Source organism: Protopterus annectens, chromosome 4.part0 (assembly GCF_019279795.1).
Source record: "Protopterus annectens isolate FY-2018-M chromosome 4.part0, PAN1.0, whole genome shotgun sequence".
NCBI lineage: Eukaryota > Metazoa > Chordata > Ceratodontiformes > Protopteridae > Protopterus > Protopterus annectens.
In genome coordinates this window covers 659080733-659106951 of record NC_056733.1, presented here as the reverse complement: position 1 = coordinate 659106951, position 26219 = coordinate 659080733, and the positions used below count along the sequence as shown (strand labels likewise).

The window sequence follows — 26219 nt, the reverse complement described above, 5'->3', positions numbered from 1 at the left end:
AGAATGGGGTCAGACAAGGGCTCGATGCCACTCACCCCCTCGGAGCCGACGAGGGAGTTTCGGCGCCCAGACCCTTCCAAGGACGATGCCAAAGAAGTGACAACGGAACCGAAGCAGTAGGTATTGGTGCCAACGGTTCCACAACCCGAACACCAACGAACTCCGGCTCCAAGCTCAAGGAAGGAGTCGGAGGAGGAATAACTGCAGATATGGAAGGAGCCGACACCTGATGAGGAGGGCTGGACAACATTTTTGCTAGGGCCTGTGATTTTAACAGCCTACTGACCACTCTCCACGTCATGATCGGATAATCTTGAGGACCGAGAAGAGTGGGACCGATGACTGTGCTCCGACTGGAGCAGAGGAGACCTCGGAGTCGAGCGTATCGACTCCAGGGAGGGAGACCTAGATCTCTTTCGACTCCCCGTCTGCTCCGAAGGGAGAGTCGGAACAGACTGGGAGACAGGTAAATCGGTTCCGGCCGGAACCGAGGCTGAAGGAACAGCTTCACCCATCGACTGCTCCGAACTGGGAGCCGAAGATTTAGGTGGCTTAGAGGCCTTCATGGGCTGAGTCTTAGCCGGTGAATCCTGCTTAAGTAATCCACGTAGGATTAACTTATTTTTACGCTCCTGCAGGACTCTTGGGCTGAAGGCATGGCAAACCGAACAAGAGTCCTGCAGGTGCACGGCGCTGAGACAATAGACACAAGATGTGTGACCATCTGTCAGAGACATTTTCTGAAAGCATGAGTCACACTTCTTGAATCCGGACACCTTGGTATCCTTGGACATCCCTGAAAAGGAATTAGAAAAACCAAGGACAACACACTAAAGAACTTAGGATGTAACTGCTAACACACACACACACACACACACACACACACACACACACACACACACACACACACACAGTTAAGGCACCCAAAACACAGTCAAGAAAACTGACAATATAGTGTATATATACAAGTTAAACAAAAAACTAACTAAGCGCTAAAAGTTTTTTTTTTTTTGTTTTGTTTTTTATAGGATAGAAAAAGTGAAAAAGGTTAGCCTCTAATTTAAACGGCTACCTAAGACAGTGAAGGGGGAGGGGAAAACTCTCTAACTAAAACGAGTTTTCTGAAGGGATAGGGGAAGGTTAAGAAAGAATACTAGATACTACAAGTATATATATATATATATATATATATATATATATATATATATATATATATATAGAATAAACAATCTACACTAACAACTATAAATTTTAATCAAAAAATGAGTAAATAATGAAAATATACAACCTGAGCCAGTAAGACAACCTCGCAGCAGAAGCGGCAAATGAGAGCTGGGTATCTAGTGCCAGGCACCATGGGATATGGGTGGCCTCGAGCCAGTATGCAGCTCTCGAGCTTTTCAAGATGGCCGAGTCGGAGCCGAGGATCGGCTCCGAACCCAACCAGCAAGAATGAAGGTGAGATAGACAACTTAACATTGTTTATTCCCTACCATACTTCATAACTTTACACACATACTCCATGATTGTACAAAGTCTGGGGAAAAAAAAGCAGAAGCCCATACTAGGAAACCCCATTACTGGCAAAACTAAAATCCTTAAATAATCGCTAATGGCACGTTATAAACTAGCTAGCATACTACTACCTACAATCCTACACAACAAACAGCAGCAAGTAAACTCCTTAAAACAACCTGCACAATGAAATACAAGTTGAAACAAACATCACAACTCAAAACACACTGCATGAAAACACATTTGATCTAACCTACTAGTATCATACATAAACATGCACACACAAACACAAGTACACACAGAATCCTTTTGGTTTTGTGCTATATAGACAGTTGTTGCTTAGTTAACTATAGTATCAATATGGCGATTTCCACTTGGTCACACTTGTGTAATGCTGAATTAGCAGGGGAGTGGAGGGAAGTCCCATATAAATGATTCACTTGAAATTCAGTAGTTGTAGTTGTGCTGTCCGAGATGAACGGCTAATTTTTCTGGGAGGAGCCATAAATATACAATTAGTAGAAGTGTGACAACCTTCTGACAGCAACTGCAATAAATGTAATAACATGGAACAATTATGCTGAAAACCAACTTGATGCCCAACCCGGAACATAGTGTTAGTATTAGTAAGAAAAAGGTCATCTACATGCATAATGCACTTTATATTTGGTAGTCCACAGGGCAGACTATTTATCTACAAAGAAAAAGGAAATGGGCCGAATACAGAGCTCCAAGGAACACCTCCAGTAAGAAAAAAACAGTATCAATACAGAAGTTGTTGGTAATGACTGCAAAATATATGCTAGAAAGATAGTTTTTAAACTATAAAATGACATTAGAAGAGAAGCTGCATTAATTTAGCTTATCAAGTATGAGGGTTCTGATCAACTGTTTCAAATTCTCTTTTTAAATCCAGAAATATATCTCCTGCTAACAGGTCACTGCCCATATCTGAATATATCAGCTTGGTTAAATAGAAAACTGCTGTGAGAGTACTGTGTTTGTTTTGACATTTGTGACAGAAGGCATACTTTTAAGTATATTCTAGTGATTGGTCATAAATCATTTTTACAAGCATTATTGCTATCTGTGGCGCAGAACTTTAGGCACTGGGATAATGCATGCAACTTTAATATGAGAGGGAAATGGGTTACTAGTTAGATTACAAATAAAGATTAATTGCAGGGGTTCCCAAAGTGTGCGCCACGGCGCCCTGGGGAGGCAGAGTCAGATCATCAGTCAATAGTATACAAGAACAGAAATGTAATGCAAATGTATTATACTGAACAAGAAAAGTGGAAGTAACTGCAGTATATCAATAATAACTACTTTAGAAATAAAAGCATTACCACTCAGTTAAACAGTAGTTGTAATTATTTACTGTTTTACTTCATTGTACATTAGTTATGATATCTCATTTCATATCTATCCATTTCTCGTCACCATTCACTCTCTCTCTCTGGACACACACACACACACACACACACACACACACACCTCTGAAAGTTTCCTTACCTGGATGCATTTGAGCAGCCACGGCCAGCCGGAATTGCATGAGCTCCTTGCTCAATTCCGACAGGCTGGTAGCTCTGATGGAGCTGACGTCATCGTGCACATGATGACATCAGCTGAAACAGTGCGAAATTTAAAAAACAAAATAAAAAAATCGTAAATGAAGGGTATTAGTTCACAGCACCCCTGTGAGGAAGCCGCAGCTCCCCAGGCCGTCGCAGCGCACACTTTGGGAACCCCTGATCTAGCCTGATCCTGTCTAGCAAAGCCAATACCTAAAGCTTGATGTATCAAGCATTACACTGTCATTTAGAAAATCTCTGCAGTACCAGGTATAAACAGTTTAAATAAAAATTTTGCATTGTACTAAACCATTCAGTTCAATGAAGAAAAAAAAGAAAACTTACTTCTTCCCCTGCAGCCTTTTCTAGGCAAACTATCTTGTTCTCCCAGTAGACTCGCTGCGATTCTAGCTGACTTGTCAGAAGATACGAGTACTATGGCCATAGGAAACATAAAAAGCAAGAATGTTACAGGTTTCCAGTTACTCAAACATACATCATTAACTATACATAATGTTGTTAGACTGAGCTATGCACATAGTAGACTTACTGTGTTTTAATTTGCTCATTCAGTCATTAATCAGAAATGTGTAGGCTGTTTATGAGGATACTCAGTTAAAACATCACATTTACATCACAAGATCATGACATTCACCTTATTCATGTGCATGAGCACTCCCTACTAAATATATATTTTGGCTCACCCACAGCTGCTCCTAGTTCCTCTTTTTGTCCACTTTGTACCAAATCTAATTTGACCTCCCCTAGACCGACAATGGCCAAGTTTGTTATGATACTGCTGCAGAGGGAGTGTCTTCCCTTTAATACCCTATCCCCACCCTCAAATGCATTTGCGCAGTCCAAGGGAAAGACACACATGGGGTTTGTGGAGTATCGCTCACATCTCCATGTGCAACTCAGCCAAAACCCTGTCCCCGCCGTACACAGCACTTCCCACCCATCCCCAGCCTCCATCACGAATGCCTGAACAAGCACCCTACCCCCAAGATGGGCACTCCAATCCTCCCTACTTGTGACATCAGTTGTGGAGCCACTAATCACACTCAGGTTCCCTGAGCCTAGTCAGGACTTTATATCTCTATGCCATGGGAGGCTATTTCTTGCTATTATGGTAGCATACTAATGTACTTTACCAGTCTGACACTAATTTGCATGTAATTTTTCTGGAAACTAAGTTCACATGCAATGCTGCAAGGATGAGAATCAAGATACATCCGAAAGCACACACTACCCACAAGAAAGTAAATTTTTAGCGTGTTACTATGATATAGCAATGTAAAAAAATTAACTAGGTGTCAGAAAAGATTTTACCCAATGAATAGAATCTAAACATTGTTATTCATCATAAGACAGCAAAGGTGATTATATAAAAAAAAAACAAAAAAACAATGCTTACTATATAAATGTGAACTTTATATTCTGTGTGAATCTTCATATAAAATGGTACTGCTAAACAGATACTAAAGACTTTTTTACTGTAAGTCACTTGGATGCTATAAAGGTGATGATTTATTTATAAAAAAGCTCATCAGCCATTAATTCCTATTTCTCAGATGTTATCTCAAATTCCCCAGTCACATGTAATCCCCAACAACTACTCCATGTAAAGGTGAAAAGGTCGCTAACAAATGCTTCTCCTTCCGACTTGAATGAACAGCAACAGGAAATGGTGTCACCATAAAGTACAGTTGTGAACCCTTACCATAAATGTAGATGTTCGAGTGTATTCACTGTTGCAGTCATGACATTTGGGTAATATGCTGGCAGGCTGCCCTCAGTCGGCCTGATTAACAAAGTCTTGGGTCCTGCATCGGTTGCTGTCCCTTCTTCCATGACGTCAGGTCGTCAGGGGTATAAAACATGCAGCCGATGCCATTACATCAGTTTTTCTTGCCCCATATGTCAGATGCCCCCCAAATGGGGAGCACAATATATAAATAATTAAAAACACAAAAATATACCTCCAACCAAAAGCAAATACACCAAAAAGGCTTTTAAGCATAGTAAAAGAAAGTAGAGGTATATTCAGAGAAAAACAGGGGGCTGGAGGGGGGGGGGGTAACCAGGACTGCAACAGTGAATACACTTGAACATCCACATTTATGGTAAGTGTACACAACTGTACTATGTTCTTCGTGTTTTACTGCTGCAGTCATTACATTTGGGTAGATTCCCAAAGCTATGGTTGGTTGGAGGAATTTATACAGCATTAGGACTAGCTATAAGGCCCTGCAAGACTGCAGTGGCAAAGCCAGCTCTGGATTTAGAGAAAATGATAATGCTTGGTGAAAGTATGAACTGAACTCCAGGTAGCAGCTTCTAGAATATTCCTGGTAGGAACACCTCTGAGAAAGCCTGTAGAAGTAGATGCAGCCCTGGTGGAATGGGATCTGATCCCCTGGGGGAAAGGTTTTCCATGGTGCTTATAGCAAAAATGAATACAATGGCTTATCCATTTAGAAATGGCTTGCTCAATAGCCTTTCCCTCTGCCCCTGCAGCAAATGCTGCCAGCAGTAGTTCAGATTTTCTTTGAGATTTAGTCCTGTCCAAGTAAAACCTAAGTTGTCTGTGTACATCCAATGAATGCAGAATCCGCTCCCCCTTGTTCTGTGGACTGGAAAAGAAAGTTGGCAAATGAATTGACTGATTAAGAGCCACACTGGATACCACCTTGGGCATGAAGGATGGACTGGTCCTGAGTGACATCCTGTCGGCATGAAAGATGATGAAAGGCTCCACTCCCATAAGGGCCTGCAATTCAGAAATCCTTCTAACTGAAGTGATTGCTAAAAGGAAGGCTGTTTTCCAGGAAAGAATTTTTAAGTCTGCAGTAGCAGTTGGCTCAAAAGGGGGTAGAGTGAGTTTCTCCAATACAAAGTTAAGGTCCCAGGCAGGGGTTGGAGCTCTCCTGGGTGGACTCAAATTTTTGGCACCTCCGAGGAACTGCTTGAGCAGAGGATGAGAGAAGAGGGGAGGTTCTGTGTTATAATGAGCTGAAATGGCTGAGGCATGGATTTTAATGGAGGAAAAAGACAGGCCCTTGTGAAGCATCTCAGTTAAGTATTGTAAAATCTGAGGTAAATTGGGCACTGCTGTGCTCATCCCTTGAGATTGGTTCCAGGCAAAGAATCTTTTCCATTTTCCAGCATTGAATTTTCTAGTACTAGGCCTCCTTGCCTCTAAAATGATATCCATCACAGGTTTGCTGAGGGATGGTAAAGGAGAGATTATATTATTAGCCAGGCTGCAAAGTTTAGTGTTAGAAGTTGAGGGTGCAGAATCTGGTTCTTCTGTTGAGACAACATGGAAGTAGTCTGATGCAGGTGCCATGGGGATAACCGTGACACACTGAGCAGGAGGGGGTACCAGTGTTGGTGAGGCCAGTCTGGAGCAATCAAAATCATCCTTGGTTTGTCCTGTTTGATTTTTAGTAGTACTTTGGAGAGCAGAGGCAGAGGGGAGAAGGCATAGACTGATAGGTTTTTCCAGCTGAAGGACAGAGCATCCACTTTCCAGGCTTGTTTGTGGGGAGTCCTTGTGCAAAATTTGTCCAATTGGTAGTTTTGGGGAGAGGCAAACAGGTCTATATCTGGACTCCCCCCCCATTTGCTTGTCAACAGGTTGAAAATCCTTGGTTCCAGTTTCCACTCATGTGGGTACATAAGGTTTCTGCTTAGTCCGTCTGCCTGTGTATTTAATTTTCCTGGCAGGAATTGAGCTTGTAGATGCACTTGGTAGCTGAAGGCTGTGTTCCACAATGCCATGGCTAGTCTGCAGAGGGGGGTAAGAATGTGTACCCTCCTGCTTGTTTATGTACCACATTACAGTGGTGTTGTCTGTCTTTACCATTAGTTGTCCTGGAAGAATGTGGTCCTTGAAGGCTGTCAGAGCATTCTGCACAGCTATCATTTCTTTTTGATTGATATGAAGGTGTATTTGAATTGGGTTCCATTTGCCCTGAATGCACTTCCCTGCCAGGTGTGCCCACCCATGCATAGTCTGATGCATCTGTTGTTAGGGTTTGGGCAGCAGGGGGTAGTGTGTATGGTAGTCCCTTGTTTTGGTGGCAGGCCTCTGCCCACCAAAGGAACTCTAAGCATAGACAAGGAATGACAGGAATCATTGCTTCTAGATCCTGAGAATGTTGACACCATAGGCTTTTTAGATACCATTGTAGTTTCCTCATATGCAGTCTTGCATATGGAATTAGAAGAATGCAGGAGGCCATGAACCCCAAGGCTTGTAGTATTTGCCTTGCAGATAGCAGGGTATTTGTGACCACTTGTTTGAAGTAGGTTCTCAAGTGAATTTGTTTCTCTGGTGTGAGGAAAGCCATCTGGGAAGCTGTATTCAAGCTTGCTCCCAGGAATATAATTTGTTGACAGGGTACCAGGTGTGATTTCTTTTCATTTATGGTGTACCCCAGACAAGTTAGCACCCTTTGTACAAAAGCTAGAAGATTCAAAAGTATGTCCTGGTTTTCTGCCTGAATTAGACAATCGTCCAGGTATTGGTATATTTGAATATTTCTTTGCCTGGAAAATGCAATGACTGGAGCTAGGCACTTTGTGAATACCCTGGGCGCAGTAGATAAGCCAAAGGACAGTGCAGAGAACTAATAGTGCGTGTAGCCTGCTTTGAAGCATAGGTATCTTCTGCAATACTCCCTGATTGGCATGTGCAGGTATGCTTCCTCAAAATTTAGTGTTGCTAACTAGGCATCTTGCTTAGCATAGGAAGCAACTGGTGAAGAGTCAGCATCTTGAATTTTGGAATCAACAAAAAGGTGTTTAGAGTAGGCAAGTCTAGGACAGTACGCCTTGAATTGTCTTTTCTGGGTACCAGGAAAAATCTCGAGTAAAAACCTTGTTCCTTTTTCTCTTCTGGTACCAACTGAATACCCCAATGCTTAAGAGAGAGAGTACTTGCTTTTGGGCCTCTGCCTACTGCTTTGGAGGTAGATCCGGCCAACCGTTTGGAGTTGGTGACGCGTGGAAGTGAAATCTGTATCCTTGGGACACTATATTTAAAACCCATTTGTCCTGGGTAATGAGTCCCCAGTTCTTTACATGAAGTGCAATCTTTACCCCCAATGGGGCAGTAAGTTGAGAAGTGCTTGGAAGCTTTAAAAGAAGTCACTGAGACAGTTTAACATGGGGGGAGTTTTATTATTCCCAAATTTGGAAGTGGAGGTCCCTCACTGCTTAGTCCTGTGCATCCCCTGGGACTGAAGCCTGAGTGCTCTGCTGGATCTGAGTTTGGACTGAGAAGGTCTGGAAGAGGCAGGAAAGGACCAATTTTTAGAAGGCCAATGCCTACTAAATCTTGGATGTTGTACTTGTAAAAAATATTTAACAGTTTGCATAGATTTAGCTTTTTCCTCCATCTTTTTAAGAAGTTCTTCTGCCTTGTTGCCAAACAGGTGGCCCTGATTTAAGGGAGCATCCAGTAATTTGGCTTTAACATAATCTGGCAAGGATTGTTCCTTAAGCCAAGCATGCCATCTAAGTACAGACCCAGTTACCGCAGCCCTGCAAGATGCCTCTAGTGAATCAAAACCACATTGCAATGTATGTTTCCCAAGTATTTTTTAAACTTTTTAGTTTGCATTTTTTGATCTTTTGAGCTTTTCGACTACTGTTTGTGCCTATATTACTGTTTTATTACCTTATTTTCCTGTTTTTGTGAGCTTATATTGTTGATTGCACTTGTGGGCTAAAGTATTGCTTAAAAGTAACAAACAGGCTAATACACTCAAGTGTACCAGCCTTTGATAGCAATTTAGTCGAAAACAAAGCATTTACTGCATTTTTTTCTGTCTGTTTGCAAAAAAAAAAAAAACCAAAAAATATTTCTCCTTTCCTAAACTTTCCTAGCTAGTTGTTCCAGTGATCAGATTTTGCTGATCCCTGGGCTTTGTATTTGGTTTCTGTGTTCCTCCATTTTCTTGTGTGGCCAGAGGTAGTTTCTTTACTCACCAGTGGGAGTGGGGAGTACTGAGCTGCTTGTTTGTCCTCAGAGGAGTGGTTAGAAGCAGCAACTAGTAATTTGTCGGCCATTTTGGGTCATTTCCTGTTTTTTCCAGCCCCTGCTATAAAGCACGCTTTGGCAGGCTTTTCTGGCATTAGAGAACTAGGCATAGCTCCTCGTGGTCCCCTGCAGAGTTCCTAAGCCAGCAGAGAGCAGAAAAAGCAAATTTCTTGATCATAAGTATTTTTTAAACTTTTTAGTTTGCATTGTTTGATCTTTTGAGCTTTTCGACTACTGTTTGTGCCTATATTACTGTTTTATTACCTTATTTTCCTGTTTTTGTGAGCTTATATTGTTGATTGCACTTGTGGGCTAAAGTATTGCTTAAAAGTAACAAACAGGCTAATACACTCAAGTGTACCAGCCTTTGATAGCAATTTAGTCGAAAACAAAGCATTTACTGCATTTTTTCTGTCTGTTTGCAAAAAAAAAAAAACAAAAAAATATTTCTCCTTTCCTAAACTTTCCTAGCTAGTTGTTCCAGTGATCAGATTTTGCTGATCCCTGTGCTTTGTATTTGGTTTCTGTGTTCCTCCATTTTCTTGTGTGGCCAGAGGTAGTTTCTTTACTCACCAGTGGGAGTGGGGAGTACTGAGCTGCTTGTTTGTCCTCAGAGGAGTGGTTAGAAGCAGCAACTAGTAATTTGTCGGCCATTTTGGGTCATTTCCTGTTTTTTCCAGCCCCCTGCTATAAAGCACGCTTTGGCAGGCTTTTCTGGCATTATAGAACTAGGCATAGGTCCTCGTGGTCCCCTGCAGAGTTCCTAAGCCAGCAGAGAGCAGAAAAAGCAACTTTCTTGATCATAAGTATTTTTTAAACTTTTAGTTTGCATTTTTTGATCTTTTGAGCTTTTCGACTACTGTTTGTGCCTATATTACTGTTTTATTACCTTATTTTCCTGTTTTTGTGAGCTTATATTGTTGATTGCACTTGTGGGCTAAAGTATTGCTTAAAGGTAACAAACAGGCTAATACACTCAAGTGTACCAGCCTTTGATAGCAATTTAGTCGAAAACAAAGCATTTACTGCATTTTTTTTCTGTCTGTTTGCAAAAAAAAAAAAAAAATATTTCTCCTTTCCTAAACTTTCCTAGTTAGTTGTTCCAGTAATCAGATTTTGCTGATCCCTGGGCTTTGTATTTGGTTTCTGTGTTCCTCCATTTTCTTGTGTGGCCAGAGGTAGTTTCTTTACTCACCAGTGGGAGTGGGGAGTACTGAGCTGCTTGTTTGTCCTCAGAGGAGTGGTTAGAAGCAGCAACTAGTAATTTGTCGGCCATTTTGGGTCATTTCCTGTTTTTTCCAGCCCCCTGCTATAAAGCACGCGTTAGCGCTTTAGCGATTTAGGAGCTGCTACCGTTGCACACTAGGGCAGCGCGTTAATCAGATTTAAACTATTAGGGCTACCTAAAGTCCACTCTTCAAATTTTCCCTTAAAACTACCTTCCTCAAAGTATACTACTGTTCTATTTAGTGTATCCTACAACTATGAATTATCTCTACTTGACTCCCAAGTAGACTATTCTCTATCTGTATAGTGAAGCACTTGCTCCTACAGTACTTATCACCTCGATACAGCACTCTTGTTATAGAAAGTACCCCAAAAATCAAACCCCATTTCTCGGTCACCCACATCCCCAGAACCTTTTCTTAAGTTTTTCTGTCTATTCCTTCTAGCATGTCGAGGATCAGTTGCTAATGTCCTCTCCTGCTCAGCTGGTGAACCTGGGAATATTGAGGCAATGTTACAATTGCCTCATGTACACAGACAACCCTCTCCTCCTCCCACAAAACACAAATACATGCGAGAGATGCAACTATACGGCCAAACTGGAGGCTGAGCTCTCTCAACATAGGACTGGCATGACCAGACAGGAGGAGAAGGTAACCACACACACTATAGACCCATTCTCACATAATACCATCACAACCTCAAATCATACACATAAACACACAAAGACATACTCGGAGGCTCTGATCAAAATCTACCAAAACAGCAGAGGCCACCAAAGCAGACACCCAAACAACTACCACCTCAGAACACAACACCTGCAACACATAGACCACACAGTCAGAGTGTCAAGCAGTCACAGCCCTTAAGGCCAAACACAATGCCAGACACACTAGTCATTGGTGACTCCATAGTCAGACACACTGACGTCCCGCTCACCAGACTGAGTAAGGAGAAGGTCACAGTAAGCTGCCTGTCGGGTGCTAGAATCCGCCACATAACGCATGCACTCAGGTCTCTCAACAGCAGGTACAAGCACGACTCAATCATTGTCCACGCTGGTGTTAACGACCTGAGACGCACCTCCTTGGACTACATGAAAAGAGACATAGAGGAGCTCTCTGATTATGTAGCCCAAGCAGGTATGACCCTGACCTTGAGCAGTATCCTACCTTCACCAAGAATGATGCCACAATACAGAGATAAGATGATCAGCTTTAACAATTGGCTTAAACTCTGGTGTCATTCAAAGGGGATCCAATGTCTGTCTGCCTGGGATGACATGCTGGACAAGCCACACTGCTTCAAGGGACGGCTTGCACTTGTCACCCTGGGATTCGGATTTTGGCAAAGGCTCTTGCCACCCCATAGTGCCTTTTTAGGCAAGGCTCAAATTCTTACCTTACCACCCTAGAACAAAACAAAGATAAAAAACTAAGGGTAATGCTGCTCAATGCCAGAAGTCTCAACCTCAAGATGCACGCACTCGAGGCCCTTCTCAGTATGGAGAACATCGATGTCTGTGCTGTGACAGAAACCTGGTTCAAGGCTCCTGAGAGCACCCCAGCACTATCAGGTTTTACCTCATATCATGTGTTCCGGCCCCAAAACCCGGACAATACCAAGAAAGGAGGAGGAGTATCCATATTCATCAAGGACACCCACACCTCAAGATTGGTGGCATCGCACGATGCATCGGAAACCATCCAGGTGCAATTAACCATAGGCAAGATTGCTCTGCAATTTGTAGCATGTTACAGGCCACCCTCGCAAACTCAGGAACCTCATATGGCCCAAACACCATCATACTAGGTGACTTCAACTACCCTAATATAGACTGGGAACACTACTCAAGCCCAAACACTCTAGCCCAAAAGTTCCTGGAATTCATAAACTCAAATGCCATGGAACAACTAGTCACCATCCCCACAAGAGGAGAAAACATACTTGATCTCATCATCACGAACATGGGAGCACAATGTTCAACGCCGGAAGTATACCCCTCACTGGTGAGATCTGATCACAAACTATTCTCCCTGGAGGTCCTCATCCCGCCCCACCCGAAATGAAAAAGACCACAGTAAAGAACTTCTCGAAAGCCGACTTCACACTTCTAAAGACTAGTGTGGTCTCCATTAAGGCCCCTGAGCCGGCGGTTAACATTACTCAAACCGCTGAATCACTTACAAATGCCTTCTACCAGCACCTGCAGGGCTGCATGGATCAGGCAATCCCAAGCAAAACAAAGACTCTTTGTACCAAAGGCAAGCGTCCAGTCTGGTGGACCCCAGCCATAAACAAGCTCTACAACAAAAGGAGAAAGCTACTACAAGATAGAGCAAAATCCTTAAAAGGTAAGACACCGCTGATCACTATAAGTAAAAAGCTAAGAGCTCTCATAAAATCATCCAAAGCTAATTTTGAGAAAAAAATAGCTAAGGACTCTAAAGACAACCATAAGACATTCTTTAGCTATGTCAGAAACCTAGGAGGAAACTCCCAGATATGCTCAGAATTAGTTCAAAATGATGTGAAGATTACTGATCCTACAGACATTGCCAACATACTGGCTGACAGGTTCAGTGCAAACTTCTCCCCCCCCCTAAAGGAGAGATATCTATACCAAATGATTGTAGCCCCCAAACATCTCTAATGCCCGGGTGAGAACTGCTCTCTCCAAGGCAAAGAACACAGCATCCATGGGACCTGATGGTGTCCCCGGCTGTGTGCTCCATGAACTCAACGAGGAATTAAACCCACAGTTAGGACAGCTGTTTAATCTTAGTCTCACCTCCGGATACGCCCAGGAGTGGCGCAGCGACTGTGGTCCCACTCCACAAAGGCGGTGCCTCCACCGACCCTGGAAATTACCGTCCCATTAGCTTGACAAGCCTTATCTGCAAAGCCATGGAGAGGATCATAATGGATCTCATAAATAAAGACATAGGGAACTTGCAGACTTTGGATCCAACCCAGTTTGGCTTTGTCAAAGGCAGATCATGCCTTTTAAACTTGGTTGACTTTTTCGAAACAATCACCAAGGCCATTGACAAGGGAAAGGCAGTCCATACAGCCTACCTAGACCTGGCGAAGGCTTTTGATACAATACCTCACTCGGGTATCATTGAAAAACTCATCAACTTAAATGTAAACCCATACATTACAAGATGGGTTGCAAACTGGCTGAGTGACAGAACCCACAGGGTCAGAGTTGCTGGCGCCATGTCAGACTCAAAGCCTGTCACAAGTGGTGTCCCACAGGGCTCAGTCCTGGGCCCACTCTTGTTTGGCATCTACTTTTCTGAAGTACAAGCAAACACAGGAGGGTTATGGATGACAAAGTTTGCAGATGACTGCAAACTGGGCCGTAGTTGAAAACACATCCAACACAGATATCCTTCAGAAGGGTCTCACAGAAACGGATAACTGGTGCCAGAGCCATGGCCTAAAGTTAAATGCCAAGAAATGCATAGTCATACCCTTCGGGAAAAATAAGGTTACCCCTAGCTACCATATAGGTGGCAATCCCTGAACACAGAAGAAGTTATTAGGGACCTGGGAACCCAGGTTGACAGTAGCCTTTCATTCGACACTCATATTGCTAAATTAGTTAGGAAGACCTTCTACATTGCCCACCTTATCATGAAGGGATTCACATCTAGATCAAGGGAAGTCATAGTCTCCCTATACTCATCACTCATCAGACCAATGATCGAGTACAATGCCCCATTGAATGTATCTGACCCGACACTTGCAGCAGCTGGAGAGGCCACAAAAGTTCCTCACCAAAAGGATAAAGGGTCTCAAAAATCTGTCTTATGCTGCCCGACTGAAAGAACTCCAGGTATATTCAGTTGCTTACCGCTTGCTCAGAGGTGACCTATGCCTGACATACAAGGCCATGTCAAACCCAGATTTGATGAACATGCTTCACCTCAAACCATCTAGATCCCTCAGAGCCACAAGGGCGGGAGACTTAAACCTCGACACGGTTATTAATAGGGCGTGCTGGAGGGATAGATTCATCACCCAAAGACTCCCTATGCTGTGGAACAAAATCCCGGTTTATGTGAGGCAGAGCACCTCGCTGGCCTTGTTCAAGAGGAATCTTGACCAATGGATGGGAGATCGCAGATACACCCCAGGGGTTACCTCAGTGTCACTGCTCGACAGAGGCACAGCAAAATAATGGGCATAGTTTCTCCAAACTAAAGGGGTGGCGTAAGCCACAAAACTATGGGCTAGGCTTATAAATGCCCTCGGGCAGATAGCCTAGTATGAACCTATGAACCTATGAACCTATGAACTTGTTCAGCAGAATGCATAAAAATCCTGTAAATCCTTATTTTCAGCACAATCAGGAGTCAACATCATTTTCTGTTTAGGCAATCCAATAATATGCAACAGATACTTTAACATATGAAACTGGCAATTCAAGGCCCTAATGGCCAAAGTTGCAGAAGTGTATACCTTCTTACCCCATCTATCCAGCGCCCTGGAGTCTCTATCAGAGGGTATAGGATTTTTGGCAGTAGTAGCTTTAATGCCGTTGGGTCCCTGTGAAATGGTTTCAGGATCCGCAGTAGGATTTTTGAAAAGGAACTTGTGAAAGTCAGTAGCCCTGTAATATCTATAAAGTTTTCTGGAAGAAGGAGGGAGAGAGTCAGGGGCCATGCTAGATTCCGAAAAAGCATCATCAACAATATCCAGTACAGTAGGTATAGCTAAAGGCCTGTGCTGGGGCAGGAGTGAGAAATCCCTAAGCCTTTTTTAGAATCAGAGAAATCCTGACTTTCCCAACGAAAAAGCTCCCTGAGAATATGCAAGGTTTCACCAAAAGAGAAATCCTCTGGGGGGGGAAGCAGAGGGAATAGAGTCCTCAGCATCAGAATCCATATAGGTAGATAAGGGTAAATCCTGGTCATCAGAGGAAACAAAATTTCAGAATCCTGGTCAGAAGTATCATAAGCAAGCTCAGTCCTAGGTCTCTTAGAGAGGGAAGGTTGGCTTTCTCTGATTAAAGTAATAAGGTCTTCAGTCATTCTTATCATTTGTTCTTCAGGCACAGAGGCTTGACCATGCGGTCTGGGCGTCAATTTTCTAGGCATGGTTCGAGTTTTAGACCTTGAAGAAGAAGATGGTGCCAGTTTAATATGCAAGTCAGTGGGCCTGAATACACCCTCAGAAGCTGGTGCCTGCACAGTGGCTCCGGACCCATCCAAGGTAGAGACATCCGCAAGTTCCACAGTTGAAGCATCCTGCGGCATACCAGACTCCGAATGGGTCTCAGTACAGGCCTGCGAATCTGAAGTAGCAGGTTTCAGGGGCTGCGAAAACGCCTCAGTGAGTTCCAGCGTACTGGTTGGCCTGTCTCTATCTTTGCATTTCTTCAGAATGTCAGTAGTTGGATGGCTTACTGAAGACATATCAGGATAATTGAACCAAGCACCAAAAAATTTAGAAGCGCAAATATACAGACGACTGGCAGTTTGTGGTTTAAATAAGGCACACAACCGACAGCGAGGTATGTCGTGGTCAAGGCCTAGGCAAGGAATACAGTACGAATGAAAATCTTTATGAGGTATTTGCTTTCCACAAAAAATGCAATTATTTACTTTTACTGACATTGGTTTAGAGGAAGAAAAAGTTTCCCCAAAGGGGTACTTAGCTTTTAGTTGAAGACTTCGGTTCTGAAACCCGAAAACGGAAATTTCAGGAGTCGGACGACCGGCACTTGTGAACTGCTTCTGCTTCGGGCACCGCACAGCAAGAAAGACTGATGTAATTATGTCGGCTGCATGTTTTATACCCCTGACGACCTGACATCACGGAAGAAGGGACAGCAACCGACGCAGGACCCAAGACTTTGTTAATCAGGCCGACTGAGGGCTACCTGCAAGCAGATAACCCAAATGTAATTTGGATTATCTGCTTGCAGGTTGTCCTCAGTCGGCCTGACTGCAACAACGAAACACGAAGAACATCTGCATGGCAATAAATATCTGCAAATGGTATCAGCCAAAACATCCTTTATACTAATGTTCTGCTCATGTCTGGTTGGGAGGCTTAAGATGAAGAACTGGGGGAGATTAAGGCTCCGAAAGATTGGCTGACTGCAAGCTACCTGCAAGCAAGATATTCCAAGAAGTGAAGAATGCAACAGTGAATAATATGATGAACATCTTCATTTTTGTTTTAAACTCAGTGTTGTTGAAATGTTCCAGTCTGTCTGTCTCTAAAGGTTATGCTGACCTAAATGTGACCTTAACTAGAAACTCTGCACTGCTTTCTAAATTTTCATAAAAAAATTAAGGACAAAACATAGGAGCTGGTTGAGGGAGATGGGAGGGAATAGCTGTTTTTGGTTGACCCATCCCTGGCAGAAGTGAGGCAGCTGTGGCTCACCACAAAGGTGACACATAATAGGCGCACCAGGTGTTACTTAGTGGAGTTTGAGCCACTTGAACCTACACTATCAAGGTGCCACGGTGTTTAACACTAGTAAAGCTCCTGGGAATACAGTGTGTAGTGGCAAGCTTCTTCTTAGGGGACAGCAATGGTGAGCTTGGAGGAGCCACTGAGGGGATGGGGGCTCACAATGGGTAGAGGGTAAGCAGCTCCCAGTACCATCAAGCTGGACTATTACCTGCCACCTTACTTGCTGAAGGGTACAGAAGGGCTTATTTAGGATTCCTAGATGGGCACGGTGGGCTCTTGCCAAGTCCAGGAATGCCCATCTCCTGTCTTACTGAAATAAATTGTCCGAAAGAGTGTCAGTAATGAAGCCATTGGGTAAGGTCCAGGGAGTACAAACATTTTTTTTTCTTTCCTTCTTCAGGACAACACACTTGGATTCTTAGCTTTATGCAGCAAACTGCATGAGCTAGCAACATTAAAGGCAATGAGGCAACAGTATCTCAGATATGAAGAAGTCAGTCTGCACTTGTAGAAACTTTTTTTCCTTTTAACTGTTCAGATAGGAGAAACGTGGCTTTATCTGGGAAACTTATTTTTTAATTCTGATATCACAACAACACAGTGAATGAGATTCTGATACTTAAAGAGTCTGTCAGCTAACACTGAGCAAACAGCTAGCTGTTGTAGTTCCCACTGCTTCTCCCCAATCGGCTATCCCCTCCTAAATAGTTTTTTCTACTGACACTGAGGAGCTACAAGATCTGTGCAAACTATCTGCATCATGGTGCCAGTGGCACAGTACGTGGTGATACTTCCATTGCTGTTAGTATGAAGATACAGTATCCTTAGTATCCCTACCACATTACCAAAATGTAAAGCCAATTGGGTTTGGGCATTTCAGCTACTTTTCATTCTTTTAAAGATACAGTGGCCTCATCTTCCTATCAATTTAAATCTGAAGTAAAATCTGCACTACTGAATGCTAAGCAGCAAGGTCAGTGTTTATGTGGAAAGCAGAAAATATAACAAATGTCTCACTGATCTTTACCTCTAACTGTAATGAATCTATCTTTTCTTCTTGACAAGTATCTCCTTCACACTCGTACTGTACAATCTTTCCATCTGTTTTACTTGCGACTAAACGATGGACATAATTATCTGAAAGGCAAAAAAGGATAGATAAAACATTTACAAGGTGACATTAGTTAACTGAAGGAACACAGACTGCAGTACAGTTTAAACAGTGGAAGTATTTTCTGTTCTGCTGACCATGCACCAGTTGTATGCTCACTTATCAACTCTAGTGGCTTAGCTATATTTTAACACAAGCAAACACAGTACAGAACATGCCCAAAAGTGTGGAAGGTCTGCTTTACAAGCACCTAACATAATCCTTCACAACATCTGCTGTGCTAACCTGATACATATCATTTTACATCATTTTTAATGTTTATGCCTTAAATGATATAAATAGATGTATTACAATGTGAAGTAAAATGGTGAACAGTTACCACCATGTGAATTTATGCATGTAATATAACTAGAGAACATTTACAATATGTGCACTTCAAACTAAAAGCAGTTAGAGTTGATTAGTCTACATGGAATATAAGCAGGTGCTTTTTACTAACCCTTTTGTATAACTGAGTATTATGGAATTTAGTAAGCAGAAATTCCCTTTTTAATTTCTCATTTAGCTTCAATGATTTGAGATTTGTGCTGTAAATCATTTCATAAAGCTGAACTTAACTTGCCAACTATGTACAGGGATGATGTGGGTACAAATCTGCAGACATCAGGTAATCATAAAGTTGCTCCCTATATGTTGTTCCTCCCATTGTAGACAATGTTTAAACAGTGATAAGAGTAGTCTTCATTGCAGTGATGGTTTCTGCAGAAAATTCCCCAACTCTCTGCTGTCTAAACAATAACTGTAGCAATAATAAAAAATAACTATGACACTAGTAGTAGTAGTAATAGTAATAATAATTGAGAGCAATAATAGTAATAATGTATTGTACTGCTTGATAGCAAAAGGATAGAAACAACCTAAACATTCCACCCTTTATGGGAAGTCAACATTCTACCTCTCCTTTCTCCACCTGTCCCATGCCCTGCTGAATGCTTCTGCACATTAGCTTTCCATCACTCATTTTGGCATGCAATTCTATAGATTTAAAACTCTCTCTATGAAGCACTTTCACACTGTGCTGCCACCTCCTTCTTCTCTCTCTCCTGTTCAAGATAACCCATTCACAACCACCAATATGACCCAGTGCACTGATACTATGCTCCACCTACATCTTCTGGGCTTTCTCTGGTTAGGAGTCTGACACTCTGTTGCACATACTTCTGGTAGCCTTCCTCCAAACTCCTTTGAGATTTCTCTCTCCTTGAATGGCCTCCAGTACTACCCATGGTACATGATATGTACTGACAGTAACTCCTTTGAGATTTCTCTCTCCTTGAATGGCCTCCAGTACTACCCATGGTACATGACATGTACTGACAGTAGCATTACCTCTTTGTTTCAGAAGTCTAGCCCCCCCCCCAAAAAAAAGATATAACCGCAGCATTCTGCTGGCTACTGCCAGTGCCTTTTCACTCTTGCTCCTGGTGGTCTAACCTAGGTATGAACAGCACCTCCAGTTCCCTTTCCAGTTATATCGTTTTCAGTTTCACTCCCCTCCAGCTAATAATTCAATAAACAGTTGCTGTGGCTGAAGTGCAGTAATCTGCAGTTGTCTGCAATGAACATGAACAGCACCTTTAAGTACAATTAGGTCAGCCTTTCCAAATCACTCCCATCCTCCACTTTTGCAACTCTGGTCATTAGCAACAAAAAGGTTGATCTCGATCTCTATTCCATCAGGCATTTCTGAAAAAAACACAATGAAGAACATCCATCTATCCATCCGTCCATCTATCTATCTATCTATCTATCTATCTATCTATCTATCTATCTAACTATCTATCTATCTAACTATCTAACTATCTAACTATCTAACTATCTATCTATCTAACTATCCATCATCTTTTAAGCCAGACAGCACCCCTTTTCAGTCATGACCTGAGATGAATGGCAACACTGTAAAGCATAGTTACAGAGAGCACAGCACCGACAAGAGTAAAGACTATACAGCAACATATGTAGTATTATACAGAACAGTAGTTAGTCAGGAACGATTACACAGATCTGCAGGTTTCTGAAACACATGGTATAATAAATACAAAATGTATTTATGTCAGTATTATACAGCTAATTCAAACAGGTACTGTCACAGCATTGTGCCAAGTTGCTAACTGAAAATGTTTTATGTAAGATCACTGAAGCAAGTGCATATATCTATCTTTTAAGTGATTCTTGAGTTACATTTTAAAATGATGGTGTTTGCCCATTTTTGTAATACCTTGTCACATACAATTTTAATACCCCAATACAATTTTTAACACCTTTATTGAATCATCACTTAACACACAGGCAAACATATATATATATATATATATATATATATATATATATATATATATATATATATATATATATACACATATACAAAAGAAAACATCCACAGTAATATGCTCCTAGTTATAAACATTATAGATCACATATACTGCTTTTTGCATAACTATAATCAGTCCAACATTACATAAATTCCTCAATTCCTGCCCTCCCTTAAATCCTACTCCTCCTGCAAATCATTACTCTACATGCATTTTTCCCAAAATTTCCATTTTCTATGTGATTTGATACTACCCTTTAGATCCCACTTCCAGTTTGTTTCTCTCCGTTGCAATATTCAATACTTCAAATACAGTTGGTTTAGACTTTGATTTCCGTTTTCTAACAATTGCTTTTTTGGCAGCCAGCAGAATTAAACTTAGCAAGGCCTTACTATGACTAGTAAATTCAGATGTTGTATCCCAGCTCAATCTTTTCTTAGTTACACCCATTTGTTCACCCAATATTTCTGACAGAGTACATTGCAAGGAATTTTTGAAGTTTGCCAACTCATTAAACTCCCAAAACAAATGTCCCCAGTTACCTCTTTCTTTTCCATCACACCTCCAACATTTGTCATCTATCCGAGAATAAATTCTACAGAGTCTACTTGGGGTATAAAAAGACCTATGCAAACATCTCCAAGCAAAAATCCTAAAAGATCTAAACTTTGTTGCATACTAGGGAGCCACACATACATCATTCCATTGTTTCCTTGTATATTGCTTATCCAATCTCGCTTGCCAATCTTTTCTACCCTCCTCTGATTGATTCCTATAGTTATTGTGCAATATTTTATACACCCTACTAATTATCCCTTTTTCACAGCAGATTCTGTTCTAGATTCAACTAAAAAATCTACCAGTGTAGATCTTTCACTTAGGATTCCCCTGTTTGTTTCTCTTTAACTGTACCCCTTTTCATTTTATTTTAAACAATAGATAAATCAATTGTAAAACACACAAAACTATTTACATAGGTCAACAGCTGATCAATACAGCAAAGTTATACATATCAACAACAGTTAATATTTTCCAAGCAAGTCTAAGTTTAAGCCAAAATTACATGAATGTGTAAATATTAGAAGTTCTTATCTTTACAGTATGCAATTCACTACTGCAAACAATTTTGCCATACTAATAAATTCAACACTAGAGGTAACTTTACTTTTCCATTTTTTAGTAATTACTTTTCTGGCTATAGCAAGAATAGACAAAAGAAGAGGCCCTTGGGTTTTGGAACTCTCTCAGTAATCAAAGCAATAAGTAAAACTAAAGATTTGGAAATATTACATCTATCTGACCATAGAGTTTGAATGAAGTTATTAATTTTTTCCAAAAAGGGAAGATGATTCCACATTCATATACCATGCGTGTCCAAACAGCTATTACTTCAGAATCACATCTCCAGAATTTAATTCTATTTGATTTATACACAACTGCAATTTTGTTAGGAGTGACAAAAGCTCTGTGTAAGAATTTCCAAGTGAAAACTTTCCAATATAATGGAGCTGTGTTTTTATATGTAGATTTTAATATTATTTTCTGTTATTCTTTAGAGATTCTTCATAATTAATTTTTGAGGAATAGGTCCAATAGGAATTGTCTAAATATGTGAAATATAACTTAAGAATTGTATAAATTTGTGACATTTATGATTTATCATTGTATTATTATTGACATTTATTAAGAATTCCAATAATTTGGATAATGACTTCTTATCTAGGTTAAGTATCTTATTTGTATCTGAATTCACAAAGTCTCTATATATTAGTAAAATTAACCAATTCTCGGAATCTTGATTATATTTGGACCTTAAATTTTCAACAGTAGATACACAAGTAACATTTAAGAATTGATGCCAATAAATTAAGTTATTTATTGTTTCAATACTAGCATTTTGTTGAAGTTATGAGTTTCTAAGCAGTCATTTGTATATGCAATTGGAAACATAGAAAATATTACGTCTTTAATACAATGGTCAGAATATGTGAACTTCTGGAAAGAGGAAATGATGTTATTTAAATACTGAATTTGAGTTGAGTGTGTAATACCATTACCCAAAAAACTTTTTATATCCAGATAAAACTATAAGGGATTATTTGATTATGACTGGTTGTGATGTATTTATTATTTACTAATAATATTTACTGATGTATTTGTTTCCATTTTGAATCATAAGATGAATTTATGTACAATGCTATAACTTTAAGAATTGTTGAAGTAGTATATAACTGAACATCAGGGAATCCCATTCCACCATCATCCCAACCTTTTCTGTGCCAGTCAAAGGAAACTCTTGGTTTATTAGGATGCCAAAAAGTACAATATTTCATTATTTTTGGTGGAGATATTACTAAAGATTGTAAGACAAAATATTTTAGGGAGCATTACCACCATAATAAGCAATAATTGTTCTTCCATGGTAAAGAAGAATTTGTTCCAATTTGTGACTAAACTTAATATTTTATCAACAACCTGCTGAAAGTTTGTTTGTATCATTTTTTTACTATTAGACACAATGGTTATACTAAGGTATTTCATTTGATTGTTATTCCAGTTGAAGTTAGAATATTTTATCATGAATGTATTTATTTTGCTATTAATAATGTACTTGTTTTATTATGAATAAATCTTAAGTTCTAGATTTCTTCAAGCTGACTCAAAGAACTAATTATATGTTTTAATAAATTTTCTACATTTATTACTGTTAGTCAAATATCATCAAAGAGGTGAATCTTTAGCTAAAAAACTTCTTTTACTTTGATACCATTAACATTCTTGTTGGATCTTAATAATATTAGCAAAGAATTATTTAGCTAATGCAACAAATAAAGGTGATAATAGACAGCCTTGTTTAGTGCCTTTTTGTAATTTAAAGGAATTAGAAAGAAAGAAAAAACTAACATAAGCACAAGAGTTATTGTATAACTTAGAAATTAATGTAATTAGCTCAGGTAGGAAACTGCACTTTAAGTGTTTTAAACAGGTACAACCAATTACCTGAGTCAAAAGCTTTATCTAAATCAAGACTAATGACAGAAAGTTATTTTTATTTTTATTTGCATAGTCTATTAATGTATGTGTTCTTATTTTACTATCCAGTACTTGTCTATTTAAAATAAACCCAACTTGATCACTGGTAATTAGTTTAGGTACAAGTAGATTAATTCTGTTAGCTAAAATGGATATGAATCTTACAGTCCACATTTAAAGTGAAATGTGTCTGTAAGATGAACACTTTTTAGGATCCTTATCTTGTTTTAAAATAGGTGATATAAGGGAATAGTTTTATGATGGAAGACTTCAGCAGTTGTTTTTATTTATCTATAGACCTTGTCTAATATTTTAACTACATCATCTTGCACTATTTTATATAGATCTGGTATAAGACCATCTAAGCCTAGCGCCTTATTATTAACTTTTTTATTATATGTTTTATTTCTGTTAAAGTGAATGATCTATCATTTTTTTATTTGTTCACTTGTTATTTTATTTATATTTCCCCTTAGAAAAGTTTCAAATATATCATCATTACCAAGGTTATTTGTATTATTTATATTTTCATAAAATATTTTAAAGCCCTCAAGAATACCTTTATTTTTTATTTGTGTGCGTTATAATGTCTTTGATATGACTTAGTTTCTTCATTTTCTTTGATCTAAGAGTAAGTTCATGAAAATTTAAAGGGTTTACTGAATATGCCTGATGCTTAAGTTTTTTCCAGGTTTATTGAAACTTTATGATTTAGAATTTCAATATATTTCATATTCAAGTTTTTAAGTTCAGACTGACTGATAATATCATTTGATTTTACATTTAACTTTAGTGTGTTTGTTATGGCCAATACTGAATTCAATTCTTTGTCCTATTCTCTTGTTTTACTATTATACCAGCTTGTAACACTTCCATTTAAGTAAGCCTTTAGTGAATCCCACAGGACAATGTCTGATACTTCACCATTCATGTTTATGTCTAATAAATTTTTGATCTCTTTAACACACCAATCCTTGACTCCTTTTATTTTTAAAAATATACTCTGATAATCTCCTGTGATGTATTAAACTGCCAATTTTTAAAATAACATTAATGATTATAGCATTATGGTCCAATAATGGACATGAAATTATTGAAATGTCTCATAACAGGTTGAATGAGACAAAAAATATCAATTTTTGTGTTCCATATCTATATGAATAATAGGTAAATTGAATTGAGTTTGTTTTTCTTAGCTCATATATATCCTTTAAATTCATAAGATTTGCAAAATTAATTAAGTGTTTAGCTGAAGATGTGATTCTCAGCTTTCTATCTACAGTGGAGTCTTTGTCTGATAAAATACAACTTAAATCACCAGCCATTATGACTTCACCTTTAATGTAATAGGTTATAGTGTCTAAGTAAATTTTGCATCTTTAGCTCCAACCCCTGGAATCCAATAAGAGTTCACCAATGTATATAGTTTTCTGTTCCAGTCAATTAAAACAATGCTTAACATATAATTTTTATCAGCATAGGTATCTTTTACTATAGGCATTACTGGTGAATTATTCCATAAAATGAGGGTGCCTCTTCTTTTATCTTAAAAGCAAGAACCTGTTAAAACTAAATAATTCTTTAATGAAAGTTTATTTACATCTTTATTAAGTAAAAGTGTTTCCTGTAGAAATACTATTTGAACTTTATGTAATTGGAAGTATTTGAAAAAACTCCTCCTCTTTACTGGATTACTCAATCCATTAACATTAATAGATGTGCATTTAAAATCAGACATTTACATGAGAGAGAAAAAACCCAAGTATAATGAAATCACATTTATGTACAGAACCTATTATATATTTTATATATAAAATATGAAATCTTGAGCTATGGACAAAACATTTGAAACAAATAATTACCCAATGATATAACCCTAAAACATTCTATCATAGAATAACATATTCCTAGTTTGTTGAAAAAGACAAACTACCTCAAATTCTCCATTAGACTAACAGTGCTTAGCTCACGCTTCTGATTCATATTAATGGGTCTCACATTTATAGTATACATCGTCTTAAAAAAAGCCGTCAGTGAGTTACTATGAATAAGAAAAGTTAAACAGATGTTCAGAATATTTATTATAAGTTGACCAAACTGAGCATCTCTACAATCATCTTTCTTTGTAGTTCACATTATCTCCCTGGTCTACTATGGGGAGGAAGTCAGTTGTTATTTTTATATTTATTAATCCACAGGTCAGATGATTTTATATTTTTTCTATTTTATTTACTATGGGTAAAGTTGTTCATAGGATCATAAGTGCATAAATCAATACTAGGCTAAGTGTCCTTGTGAGTCATTTCTAGCCCAACCAATTACCCCATTTGAGAATCAAACTCTGCACCTTAAGCACTATGCCAACCTCTTACCCTTGTAGACATATTAATATTCTTTAACTATATACAAATTTACTTATTCTGATCTCTTTCTGTTAGTAAACTATGTCTCGCACTATTACTATATTCCTAGGTTTTAAAATTTAGCCATAATCCTAGTGTAGACTATCATATAACAGAACATTTATATTTACTCTTAAATATCTGATATTCTTTAATCTAGTACTACTGTTAGAATCAGTCCTATATTCCTTAAATGTTATGTTTAATAGTATCTGAACAAACATCTGAAAACCTTCCCTTTTTGAGATTCAAACTTTTCCATAATAAATTGTTCTGAGATATTGTTTATCAGCAGAGAAAAACAATCCTATTTTTATCAGAAGTGCCACTCTACAGGCTAGTATATAAACTATCCTTTTGGTATGCTGTAAGCATTCAGAAATATTTAATAAATGACAGTTTAGAATGCAATTCACTGTCTTTTGCTTATTAACTAACTAGCACTCATTGACATCTTAACATATGATTCAAAATATTATGATTATATACTTTTAG

At 39.2% G+C, this 26219-nt stretch overlaps 1 protein-coding gene across 1 annotated transcript in view; it reads right to left on the bottom strand.

Moving 5' to 3' along the window:
- The window catches only part of LOC122799507 (BRCA1 associated protein), an 815197-nt gene that overhangs the window by 129998 nt on the left and 658980 nt on the right, over window positions 1-26219 (bottom strand). Inside the window, exons 9-10 of the mRNA XM_044068621.1 lie at window positions 17834-17943; window positions 3435-3524 (exon numbers count right to left, since the gene is read on the bottom strand). Coding sequence (XP_043924556.1) covers window positions 3435-3524; window positions 17834-17943 — 200 coding nt within the window. The remainder of the gene's footprint in view (window positions 1-3434; window positions 3525-17833; window positions 17944-26219) is intronic.